This window comes from Silene latifolia, chromosome 10 (genome assembly GCF_048544455.1).
Source record: "Silene latifolia isolate original U9 population chromosome 10, ASM4854445v1, whole genome shotgun sequence".
Taxonomy (NCBI): domain Eukaryota; kingdom Viridiplantae; phylum Streptophyta; class Magnoliopsida; order Caryophyllales; family Caryophyllaceae; genus Silene; species Silene latifolia.
In genome coordinates, this window is record NC_133535.1 from 98,210,759 (window position 1) to 98,223,986 (window position 13,228).

The following is a 13,228-nucleotide window of genomic DNA, read 5'->3' on the forward strand; positions in this document are numbered from 1 at the left end:
GGTCCAAACTGGTCATTTCACAGCACCAAACAGAGTCCAACAGTCCATAACAGGTCGATATCGAGAGGCATGGAAGGCGGTTTTTGAGATGCAAACAAAGCACAACTAAAACACAAATCACCTCACTATACCCGTTCTGGCACTGCTCGAAAATACAGGAAAACCGGCCGCTTTAATATGCCATTTGAGACAGAAATACACAGCTAAAACCATCACAATGGACTCAACCTAGACCGTAACAGAATACCCGCAACCACTATTCACACCACGCCAAAATTACGGTTCAAAACAGTACCCCAGTCCCTCTGTTTTTCACGCCTAAAGCAGTCCCAAAGACGAGTTGTTTTAAGACGACAGACATAATACAAATGAGCTGAACTCTTACCCGGCTAAGACGCCATTTTCAGACAAAAAGAAGTTAAACCAAAAAAAGGATGAGACTTTACAGTAACTGAACTTTAAACACACGAGCTTAGCACACAAAACGACATAAAACAATAGATTTCGACATATGTCGAGTAACCTATCACCGTTACCTCATAACCTCGCGAATTCTCGAGTAAAAACGTCCAAAGCACGAGCCTATCTTCAGTCTTCAACTAAAAAGGAGGAAATACGAGTAACATGGGTCACAAAACGAGTTTGTAAGAAGATGCCCATTTCGAAAATTTAACAAAATCAAAGCTTTCTTACCTTAAAAGAACGAGGAAGGGACGAGGAAGCTAATGGTACAAAAATAATGGAGTTTGGTTGAGAAATAAGGGAGAAAATGGAGGTTGAAGGTCAATAGAAATGGAGGTGGTACGGGTTGTTATGTGGCTGCTGTTCTTTTGAAATGAATAAGAAGAGGACGAAAGTGAGGGAAGGGAGATGCAGGGGTGTGGGGTTATTGGGACACGGTAAGGCACAACAACAATAATAATGTTAATATATAATAATAATAATAATAATAATAATAATAATAATAATAATAATAATAATAATAATAATAATAATAATAATAATAATAATAATAATAATAATAATAATAATAATGTTAATATATAATAATAATAATAATAATAATAATAATAATAATAATAATAATAATAATAATAATAATAATAATAATAATAATAATAATAATAATAATAATAATAATAATAATAATAATAATAATAATAATAATAATAATAATAATAATAATAATAATAATAATAATAATAATAATAATAATAATAATAATAATAATAATAATAATAATAATAATAATAATAATAATAATAATAATAATAATAATAATAATAATATATTAAAGTAGAGTGTAAGAAGTAAGGTGGGTGTGTTGTGTTGTCGATAAATGGTTGGCCCGGATTAAAGTAGGTACAAAATGGAATGTGACGTCTATAGCTAGACGGAAAAATGTCTCGAGTTTATTTTAACTTGAGACGGAAACTAATATTATTACTGTCACTATTATTGTCCGGCCAAAAATACGTATACATATATTCTTATATAAATTATGTCTTAAAAATATAATTTAATAATACGTATTTTTATAAAAATGAGCTTTTATATAATACGTTTATAAAAATCGTGTTTGACATAAAATTACTTAAATTGAATAATTCAAAATATATAATAAAGTGATTAAACGGTTTAATAAATTTTAAATGTCAAAAAGGGAAATTCGCGGGTGTTACACTGATTCTCTTCTTTGTTATCAATTCTGTTGACTCCCCTACAATATAGCATGTATCTTTCATCTTTCTTACTGGTGGGTTGCTTTCTATTTGATTTTTCCATGGCCGATGTGTTGGATACGCTTGGCGTACTTCGTATGCTGGTTCTGGCTAAGATATCTTCTTCTAGTCTGATTGCAGCCGCTCCCTTCTCCTGTACCGCTTTAAAGCTATGACAAGGGTGCATGGTTAGCTGTTTATACAAGTCTGACTCATGGTGCAAGCCTCTTCTGAAAGCTTCCACTGTTGTTGACACGTCACACTCCCGTACCGCTACCTTCTCATTGTTAAATCTAGTGTTGTACTCTCCAATGGTCTCACTTGCTCCTTGAACAATTCTGTACAAGTCGCCTGCATGCTTCTGCGGCTTCGGGCTGCTTGCGAATTGCTGAGTGAATGCGTTTACCAGGTCGGCAAACATAGATATTGATCTGTTAGGCAAACTTACGAACCATCGGAGTGCTGGCCCCGACAGTGTGGATCCAAACCCCTTGACATACAGGCCTCCTTTACGTGTCCTACAGCCGTCACTGTCTTCATTTTCTGCTTGTATTGGCTCATGTGGTCAAAGGGATCTGTCGTGCCATCAAAGAGAGGCATGTTTGGATTTGTGAATCCCTTTGGCATGGCAACAACAGATATGGCATCCACGAATGGCGAGTCAGCATAACTATCGGGTGCTGCCTTCTCAAGTGGAGGTGGCAGTCCTGGGACCCTGCTTAGCATCTCCCTCAGCTCTAGATACTGCTGGTTGGTCAGGCTTCCTGAGTCCGAGATACGTCTGCCTACTACCTGCTGACTTGGAGTGCTGCTTCCAGGCCTGAATTCTTGAAGGTTCTTATGCAGCGTGGTACCTAATGGGGTTGAGGTCATGAGATTTCCCTGGTGCCAGCTTACCCGCGGGCCACTTGTGGATCCTGCACCGGGTGTTTGGTTAGTTATCACGAGGTTAACAACTGGGATGTTACCTGGTTGTACTTCCACGCGGCTGGCAGGCTGCCAGCTGTCTGGTGTGAGGTATCCAAGTCCTTGCGGGGTTATCATTTCTCTTGTTGGTATTGTTGTCAGATCTAATCTTGTTACCAATTCAGCTGGTATTTGTCGAAGTTGACTCTTGCTGCCTGATGCCCCCTGGGTGAGATCTACTACTGGGGCCCGACCTTCATCCCCCGCGCTTGCTGGTGTGCTGGACTGTTGCTTCAAGATGTCTATCTGGGCCCAGAGTTCCCTCTTGTTCCTCTTCCTCCCCTCAGCTTCTGCCTTCTTCTGGTCTTCTAGAATACCTTCCATGACCTTCTAAAGGTTTTCCATGCCACTAAGCATGGTTTGTGTTGGACTCGGCGGTAGGGTGAGGCATGAACGTGTTGTTCCCCTATCTGATCTGGGCTGTGCCGCCACAGCAGGAGTTTTAGGAGGCAGAGTGACTTTTGTCACGGATGTGGTTCTTGGCGTGTGTCCGGGGGCCTGAGTTTGTGCCGCTGATGCTGGATTTTGAACTGGATTTGGTGGTATCGACGGCTGACCGCTTCCTGACACAGCTGCTGATGTTTGTTTGTCCATTATATGTCTGGGTAATTAATGATTGACGACTACAATGCCCCATAGTGGGCGCCAAACTGTTTTGGTAATTTTCTACCGAATTAAGTTTAGTAAGGTGAATGTGGTCTTACTCGTTGTATGTTGGGCGAATATTTATGTTAATGATATGTAAAGGAATTAAATACGTAAATAAAAGTTGACACCTGAGATTTGGTAACGCGGAAAACCCAATGTGGGAAACGACCGCGGGAAGGGACGGTACCCTTCCAAGGATTGCACTAGCTATTAATATGGGAATGAGTACAAAGGAGGCGGAATGTAATCTAGCTAGTACAACACGTTATGTTTGTATGGTAGTTCTTGAATGCCCTTTCTTCCTTGTCTCTTTTGCTATTTATAGGGCAAGAATCCTAGACGTATCCTACTCCGTTGATGGTAAGCAATATTAGTCCTACCACGCTTCTTTCCATAAACGCTTTCTTACGCCCTATTCTTCCTGATCTCCCTGAATTCTCTCTGACGATTCCATAATACGCGGGCTCCTTCCTTTCATGGGCCTCTTGTAATAGCCAAGCTTCTCGACTCAATTTGCTTAAACCAAACCAATTGGGCTTGCTTCCCAATGGGTCAACATGCAGATTTTAGCCCAAACATATGGTGATGAGTCAAATCACCCTACTACAGTAACATCGTGCCTATTATTTTATGGCTGCATAATATGGAAAGCAAAATGGGGCAGCTTTACCCACTTGAACATAAGATGATATGTAACCCGAGTCGTCACTCGCTTGTGACGGATAGTCTATGTCAAAAGGGAGACTTATTGTTTGTTTAATAGCCATTTACCCAATCCTTCTCTAAGGCCCTGTTCTTTTGGACTTAAAGTCACTCTCTATAAGTTAAGTTCAGCAAAATTAAGTTAAGTTCAGAAAAGTTCAGCAAAATTAAGTTAAGTTAAGTTCAACAAAATTAAGTTCGAAAAAGTTCAAAAAAATTAAGTTCGAAAAGTTCAAGAAAATTAAGTTCAGAAAAGTTAAGCAGAATAATAAGTTTCATAATATTGACGAGTTTTAAAAAATAGATACAATTTTCGTTCAAATCGGTTGTATAAACAATCCGAGATTAATTATTATTCTATATAATTTTTTCAAAAAAAAAAAACATTTATTTAAAGCCGAATTCTTACCTATCCCCCGAAGGTATGTTAGAGCATTTTAATTACCGACATTCGTCATTGAGAATGAAAGTTGAAATGACACTTGGTCAATTGAAAAAAAGGTGGAAGGTGTTAAAAGTTATGCCTCAAATGTCACCTAAGTATCAAATGTCCATTATTGTTTCTAATTTCACACTTCATAATTTTATACCGATGCACACTCATGGGATACCTGTTATACAACATGAGAACGTTCTAGGGACAAAAGATTTAGGCATGTTTGATAAGAAGCGGAAAAAAGCTATGTACAAGGTGCGAAATAACATAGTCAAGAACATTTGGCGAGGCAATGGATTTGACGGGGTGAGCTCAAATGAAGATGAAGAAAGTGACGAGGAAGATGATAATATGGAACTAGATGATTAGAAAGAAAAAAAAATAATGTGATTTACTTTTTATTTTTATGTATTAGGTAATGTGTACGAAAATATTAACTTACATAAATAAAGTATTTTTGTGTTTTTAGTTATATTTTATTATTATTATTATTATTATTATTATTAAATATTATTATTATTATTTTTTTGAAGGGAATTATTATTATTATTTTTTTTTTTTTTTTTTTTTTTTTTTTGAAGGGAATTATTATTATTATTATTATTATTATTAGTAGTAGTAGTAGTAGTAGTAGTAGTAGTAGTAGTAGTAGTAGTAGTAGTAGTAGTAGTAGTAGTAGTAGTAGTAGTAGTAGTAGTAAGTGAAATTAAATTAAGTTAATTTAAGTAAGATTATTTTAATTTAGAAAAGTTAAGCTATTATAAGTTAAGTTCAACAAAATTCAGCAAAATTAAGTTCAGCAAAATTAAGTTCAGAAAAATTAAGTTCAGAAAAGTTCAGCAAAAATAAGTTAAGTTCAACAAAATTAAGTTAAGTTCAGAAAAATTAAGTTAAGTTCAGCAACTTTAAGTCCAAAAGAACATGGCCTAATATGCATACAGAATTCGATGTCGAATTATACTCCTAAATTCGATGTCGAATTATACTCCTAACCTTTTTTTTTGGCCCTAATCAAAATGAAGAATTTATAATTACATTTTTAATGATTATTTTAATTAGGGTGTACTCAAATTCAGTACCACCCGTTGGCGCTCTATTGTCATCCTCTAAATAAATCTAAGTAATAGATTCTGATTTGTATCCAAATTGTATAGATTTGAATTCTATTGATCAACATGGATTTTCAAGTTCATTCTCTCATAGCTAACCTATAATTATTAGGATACAGGAAATTCTTTATGATAGTTCAAGAACTTCTCTGGGAATCCCATGAACCGATTGAAGACGGCCCCTAAACTACTCTTTCTAGGAACAATAATGTATTACATTGGCCCTTAAGAGACTAGTACTTGAAGATGAGTCTGATAGCATTCAATTGTTAGACCAGCAAAGAGCTTAGGTTAGTACCCACATGACTGCAAAGACTACACATGAACATCGTGCATAGCCTATATATGAAGATCGTGCGGTGTAAACCAAAACGAGCTTTACAACAAGGCCAACAAGCAGATTGACTGATAACATTCAATTGTTAGACTAGCCAAGAGCTTAGGTTAGCACCCACACGACTGCAAAGACTACACATGAACATCGTGCATAGCCTACATATGAAGATCGTGCGGGTGTAAAACAAAACGAGCTTTACAATAAGGCCAACAAGCAGATTGACTGTTTGTTACAAATCATTCTTTTGAAAGAGTCTAATTTATATTACTCCCTCTACACACCTATCTTTTTTGCAATCGTTAATTTGAGGTTCTAAAAATGATAGATCTCAAGTAAAAATGATAGATCTGGAGTAAAAATGAATAAAATGAACATGTTTACTTAATTTTATGGTTTTGAATTTATTTTTATTGTGAAACAGACGTTTTTTAGTTGTTAAATTAAGAAAAACAAAGAGGTTGATGAAGTTTACATAATTTTATGATGTTAAATGTAGTAAATTTGTGCTTAGCATCTTCATTTTTCTATTTCCCATGGTGCATGTAAATCAAAATGCAAAATTGAAGTAATTTGATTAAGGATTGAACAAGACTTCTTTATAGTATTCTTTCTTTTGATTATATTTTTGATTATTGCATTAACGTTTTTTTAAAGTGCAGTTTCGTGGCCAATTTTCAAAGAAAGGATATAAGAGATGAAGAGGAACGAAAAGATGGAAGAGTTGAAGAAGAAAGAAGAGATGAAATAATGTGTTTTTTTTTTTAACTTGTAATTTTATTAAGCTTATGTTGTAAATGGATTGTTTTTAAGGGTTGTATGAGAACTAGAAATTGGGGGTAACATTTATGAGATTTCAAATCTCCCTCTCTTTTGTGTTTTTTTTTTGGAGTGAAGGGGAGGGGAGGTGGGCATTGTCAATCCCCTTGCAAGTTTTATAAAATCAAAACCAGGCTTTGAGAAGGAAAACCATACCATTAAGGACATACTACAGGATTTTAATAGTCATTATGTTTACTTTCATTGTATAGGTTTCTCTTATATTCCTAGGTATCTTAATACTATAGCACATGACATGGCCCGCCATGCCATAAAATTGTAAAACTTTTCTTTACCGTTGTCAAAAAAATAAAAATAAATAAATAAATAAAATCAAAAACTTAAACATGTCTTAACCAGTTTTCTTCACAAAATCTCATTGAAGACAGCGATATCTGTCACAAGCTTGTGACGGATACCATTTCCTCTCACAAAATACCCATGAGAGGTGAGTGGGGAAGCACATGGGGGGTGCCCCACCTTATCCCCTCTCTCTTTTTGTGAGAGGTCTTCAGCTTATGACGGGATTAGTCCGTCACAAGCAAGACGCTTTGAGTTTTCTTAAGCATAGATTATCAAGAGTCTAAATGTACCTTTTCATTATTTTTTAATTGTTTATTAGGCTGTCTTAATTCTTATGCAGAAAGAATTGGGATGAACATTTTTATGTAGAGGGAGTAGTATTTACAGAGTTTAAGACTGTTTTAAACTTTTAGTGTATTCAATGTACTTTGTAGCTAGTACTCCTAGTTACGAAAAAGTGTATTTTTGTAAATAACCCCCTTATATGTACGTTTTTTTATACAAATAACCCCCTTATATGTCCATCTTTAGTAATAACCCCCCTTAAATCTCACTTAATCCTAAAAATTACCACCAAAACTGAATTACGCTAACAAAACTTAAAAAACCCGATCCAATTACGACATTACGACACAAACTTATGTAACATACCTAAAATACCCTTTTATTACTTTTTACACTACCCCAAACTAATTAACAAAACACAAAAACGTACTCCATTCTACCCAATTCGCTCGCTCACTCATTCGGTAAGACATTCAACCCCGATTATAGACCTTAGTTTTAATTCATCTCCAATTCCTCCCTTAATTCTTAGCAAATGTTTAGTTGATTCTTAATTGTGCGGCTTATACAAGTTAGTATTTCCTATTCCTCCCTCAATTTTTTGCGTTTTTTCTACAGTGTAAATTTGTTTGTTGGGTTTAATAGTGTTTGCCCCATAAATTTCTGCACTTTTGTTAGAAAATTAGGCTGATGGAACACAAAATAAACACTTAGTATTCATTCTCTTTGAAGCCCAAATGAACAAAGAAGTTTGTAATGTACTTAAAACCCTAACACAATTAGTAGGTGTTAATAGTGTTTGCTGGGTTTAAATTTGCTGCGTTTAATAGTATTTAAATTTTTAATTTGTTAATTTTGATATTCAATTTTTATGTAGGATGTGTGAAACTATTAACAAGTGAAAAGGGTGAAGAAGGCTAACAAGTAGAAATTGAAGTCAGAAAAATGGATGTTACTGTTGAAGAGGGAGCACTGTTAGAAAGGGGGAAAAGGGAGCAAAGATAGAAAAGGGGGAAAGAGTGCACTGGAGTAATTCAATTGAATTGAAGATGGAGTAACTTTTTTGTTAATTAATTGAGACTTTAGGGTAGTGTAAATGTAATAAAAGGGTAGTTTAGGTATGTTACATAAGTTTGAGTCATAATGTCGTAGTTGGATCAGGTTTTTAAGTTTCGTTAGCGTAATTCAGTTTTGGTGGTAATTTTTAGGATTAGGTGAGATTTAAGGGGGTTATTACTAAAGATGGACATATAAGGGGGTTATTTGTAAAAAAAGGTAAATATAAGGGAGTTATTTACAAAAAACACAAAGAAAAAAGGTTTTATTAAATACAAGTCGTTAATCGGATAACCATATTAGCAAATACTCCGTACGATCAAATAATTTCTTTATTATTACAAAATAAATGGCACAATAACTTTGTTTATTTATCATACAAGTAACAAGTTTAGCACATTTAATAGAGTCCGAATTATTGAACCGTAAACATAAATGGCACACATATTACAGGAAGAAAATTCAAGCATTTGACTTAAAGAAACTAATCAATTAGATCCGCCAAAGAGTTCCTTCATCTTGTGGACTTGAGTAGCATCCAACAAAGTGATCTTCTCAATAACATTTGATGGCAAATCATTTGCAAACAGAGAACAAGTAGTAGTTTGGAAACCCGGATTAGCACTGTTCAAGCTTACAAATGCAAGGGCTGGTTTATCGAATTTTTTGGCAAATTGGTGTTTATTAGCAAAATAATTAGGGAGTTGGGGTTGGTTTGAAACTATTTAGAGTTATGGTGTCCATTTCATCAGTTTCATTTTTTTTCCAATTTTTAGGCAAAGCCGCTAAGTTTCTTAGCGGCTTTGTCTCTTTGTCATTTTTTTGATAATAAATGTCATAAGTTTATGAAAAATAGAGAAATAAGGAAGTCGCTAACTTTCTTAGCGGCTTTGGTGATTATTCATTTCTAGAATAAGCTGTCAACAGTGTTAGAAGGTGACGGTTTTTGAAAAAAAAAAGTGAATAGTAAAGCCGCTAAGATTCTTAGCGGCTTTACTATTCACTTTTTTTTTTTTTTTTTTTGAAAAAAAAAAATTTAAAAAAAAAAAAAAAAAAAAATTGTAAGCCGCTAAGAAACTTAGCGGCTTACCATAAAAACTGAAAAAAAAATAAAAACTGATGACGTGGACACCATAAATCTAAATAGTTTCAAACCAATCCCAACTCCCTAATTATTTTGCTAATAAACACCAATTTGCCAAAAAATTCTGGTTTATCACCCATATTTACTTGAAAATGCAACAAACCTTGAGGGAATATCATAATGTCACCCTTATTTAACGTTTTATAGTAGGCAACATTATTTCCGTCAATGAAACCAGAAACGATTGGACCATCAATTACCAAAATCAGCTCTGAAACTCGATGCGAGTGAATTGGGACAACTCCACCCACAGCGATGTCCTGCCGGAGCATTGAAATGCCCAACCCATTTAAAGCGGGAAATGTTTTGTCGATTGCATACGTCAGACCGAGTTTGAATGGGTTAGAATTGTTCCCTGGGACACCTAAGCCAGAGAATATGAAGTCATCAACGGTTAAATTTGCCGGGTTCTTACATGGATATCCGGCTGGCCCCACCGGGTAATTAAAGTCTGCAACGCAGAATTCCACAACACTTATAGCAGATGAAACGGTTAAAAGGACTAGGAGTGAAAATAGGAAGACAACTCTCAATATTACCATGTTATTAATTTGGATGAAAACTTTGATTAAAGGAGTTTTTAGTTTTACTTTGTATTTTTGGGAGTGATTAGTGTTAATCAGGCGTCACCTTATATATAGGATTGTATATGGTATCTTGCTATGCTTGCGATTCCACTTGTGCTTGCTTATGTTACTATATGTCTATAACCATATAAAAATTTTAGAACAGGGGTGGTTTGGTTCCGAAAAGGATAAGAAAATGTAATCACTAAAGAGAAAGAGTGGGGTAAGAAATGGGATTACCCTTTTCTTTCCTACTTGTTTGGTTCATTTATAAAAAGGGATAAGACAAAGTACAACAACCACTCAATACATCCTGAACCACCAATAGCTAAGGCCGCCACCCTCATCAGCCCGGGACGTCGACGACATTGCCCACATCGCGGACGACACCACTCCTATGACCGACGTCCACCCAAGCTGCCACATTCTGCTCCGTCGTTCAACCTTTCCTACCACCCTAACCACCACAACTAACCCCTAAAAATCTTGTCCCCACCATCGATATCCCCTCTCCCACTCCTAAGAACATTAGATCTGGTGTTCTTAGAAGTGCAAAAGGGGATTTCGATGGTGGGGAGAGATTTTTTTGGGGTTAGTTGTGTTGGTTAGGGTAGTAGAGCAGGGGTTTCGAACATGGTATGTAGTTGTACGTAGTGTAGGGTAGGGACAACGTCGACAATGGTGGGATTGGTAGTGTCGTTGCGGTGCCGGTGGTAAGGTAGTGGGGGCGGCGACTGTTGGAACTATGCCCCAGAGCAATCGTTATGAAACGTTTTGAACGAATTTCATACAGTATAATTATTAACGGAGATTAATAATTAGATGGCTTTTTCGTATTATCTTATTAAAGTATTAATACGATGATAAATCCTTGATTAAACCGGTATACTTGACATCATAATGAAGATTATGATAATGAGAGTCGAGTATTATAGAGTTTGGTCTAAAAGTATTCTTGCACTACTACAGATACAGGCTATAACAACGGCTAAAAACCGTTGTTATATAAAATAGCGGACGTTGTTAAAGCGTCCGTTGTAAAAGGTTTTAACAACGGTTGGTTTTCTTAAGCAACCCGTTATTAAAACTATTAACAACGGTTTTAAGTATCAAAACCCGTTGTGGAAAGTGTGACTCAATTTTGGTGGGAAAGTTATAACAACGGTTAATTTACAAAGAACCGTCGTTATAACTAAAGACAACGGGTTGTTTCTACATAACCGTTGTTGTTTGTTTTTACAAAATAAAAAAAAATGAAATTAAATATTACTAGATGCATGCATAATTACGGGGCCCGTTATAATTCCGATGCATGCATTATTACTGCCATCCCTGTACTATGCATATGAATGGACAATATATGGAATGAGAAGGGTTTACATAAGATTTTAAGCAGGGAGATATGATGATTATGGCACAACTTCCTAAACATGCATATATTATATTAATTAAAAAACAATTCAAAGGACACATTACTTAGTATAAATACATACATTATCTCAACCGCCATTCGATTATCTCACTATCTTCAAACCCTAACTGCTAAAACAATCTCCAACCCCTAATTAATCTTTCAAACAACTCCAAAGTTCATCAACAAAATGAACGATTACATCCTTAAAACTCTTACTATGACCGAGAACAACAACAGCTTCATCCGCCGGTTGCTCCACATCGAGGACAGTTTTAGGAGCTATCTTGTGGATGCTCAAGCCGCACTCAGGACGCCAAAAGAAATGGCTTGACAGAGCGCGGCGTTGTTGCGGCTATATGACGATATAGTAATCTGGCGAACGAAACCTCCAAATAGCTAAGGAGGAGAGGAGGGATATCATAGAAGAGAATAAGACTCTCTATGAAAATATAAGAATTACATTTTTAGAAATGTAATTCTTTTTTAATTTATGTATTTATATATATATATATATATATATATATATATATATATATATATATATATATATATATATATATACATATATATATATATATATATGTATATATATATATTAATGAATTATTAATTAAGTTTATCATGCATTCCTCTCTATCATCTTGCTTCTTCTTTGTTTTATTTTATTTAATTTGTTTTACGAGCTAATTAAGCGAATAATAACATAATAATGATCGATAAAAACCCATCATATATACATGCAAATGAAATAATTTAAAAAAGAAAACAATGACGATGAAAGACGATGAAACCAACAAAGGACGGCGAAATTTACCCGATAATTAGAGAAAGTAAGAGACGATGAAACCAACAAAGGACGGGCGAGATGATAAAGCGACGATGAGAAAGAGAGAAAGAGACGATGAGAAAGTGTGTTTGCTGTGTTTGTGTTTGTGTTTGTCTGTGTTTGTGTTTGTGTTAGGTTATGTATGTGTTTTGTGGCTGTAGCTGATCTGTGTTTGTGTGGTTTATAGTATGGAAAGTATTGACAACGGTTGTTAAACAACAACCGTTGTTAAATAAGTTTTAACAACGGTTGTAAAACAACAACCGTTGTTAAATAAGTTTTAACAACGGGTTTAAAAATACCCGTTGTGATTACTTTTCACTAACTTTGCGCCAATTTTGCGCCAAATTATTAACAACGGTTGTGCAAATTTGACCCGTTGTTAAAACTTATAACAACGGTTATATAACCATACCCGTTGTAATTAAGTTTAGTAAAAATCGCGCCATACATTCTACAACGTCTATTGTGATTTTCGTGCATAAACGTTGTTAAAGGGGCGTTGTAGTTGCCTGGATTTGTAGTAGTGTTGGTCGTTGGATCATCACAACGGGACTATGATAATCCGGATAGACCAATATATTGATAACGGTACCCATATGATGAGTATTAATGGATCTCATTCATTAAGTTATAATATAGATAATGCATATGGAGATATGATTATTGAACGTGATCAACATTGAGATTTCCCAAATGGTTATTATTACCTATGCACTGTCAATGTGGAAATTCTCTTATGGAGTAATTGTATATTTTATCCTTTGACCTAAGATCATCATTGTAGTTAATAGACTACTTATTGTACTTAGATACCGGACACCTAGTGATGCGTGTCTTTTATATGATGTTTTACATCCCATTTTACACGCATTTCAGAGCTCATTCATGTAGTTTAT

General features: G+C 35.0%; 1 protein-coding gene across 1 annotated transcript; it reads right to left on the reverse strand.

Moving 5' to 3' along the window:
- Positions 1–8,867: 8,867 nt before the first annotated feature.
- Positions 8,868–10,074, reverse strand: LOC141609089 (auxin-binding protein ABP19b-like). Its single transcript, XM_074428307.1, has 2 exons — positions 9,579–10,074; positions 8,868–9,028 (listed from the first exon to the last, which is right to left on the reverse strand). The coding sequence occupies exons 1-2, from the start codon at positions 10,063–10,065 to the stop codon at positions 8,868–8,870; spliced, it is 648 nt and encodes a 215-aa protein (XP_074284408.1). The 5' UTR covers positions 10,066–10,074.
- Between the last annotated feature and the right edge of the window lie 3,154 nt (positions 10,075–13,228).

What these genes read in the sequence shown, in the direction of transcription:
- LOC141609089 (XM_074428307.1), bottom strand. Translation starts at nt 10,065, where the DNA reads ATGGTAATATTGAGAGTTGTCTTCCTATTTTCACTCCTAGTCCTTTTA. An exon ending in TGATAAACCAGAATTTTTTG is followed by an intron (nt 9,029 to 9,578) that starts GCAAATTGGTGT and finishes TCGATAAACCAG; the next exon opens with CCCTTGCATTTGTAAGCTTG.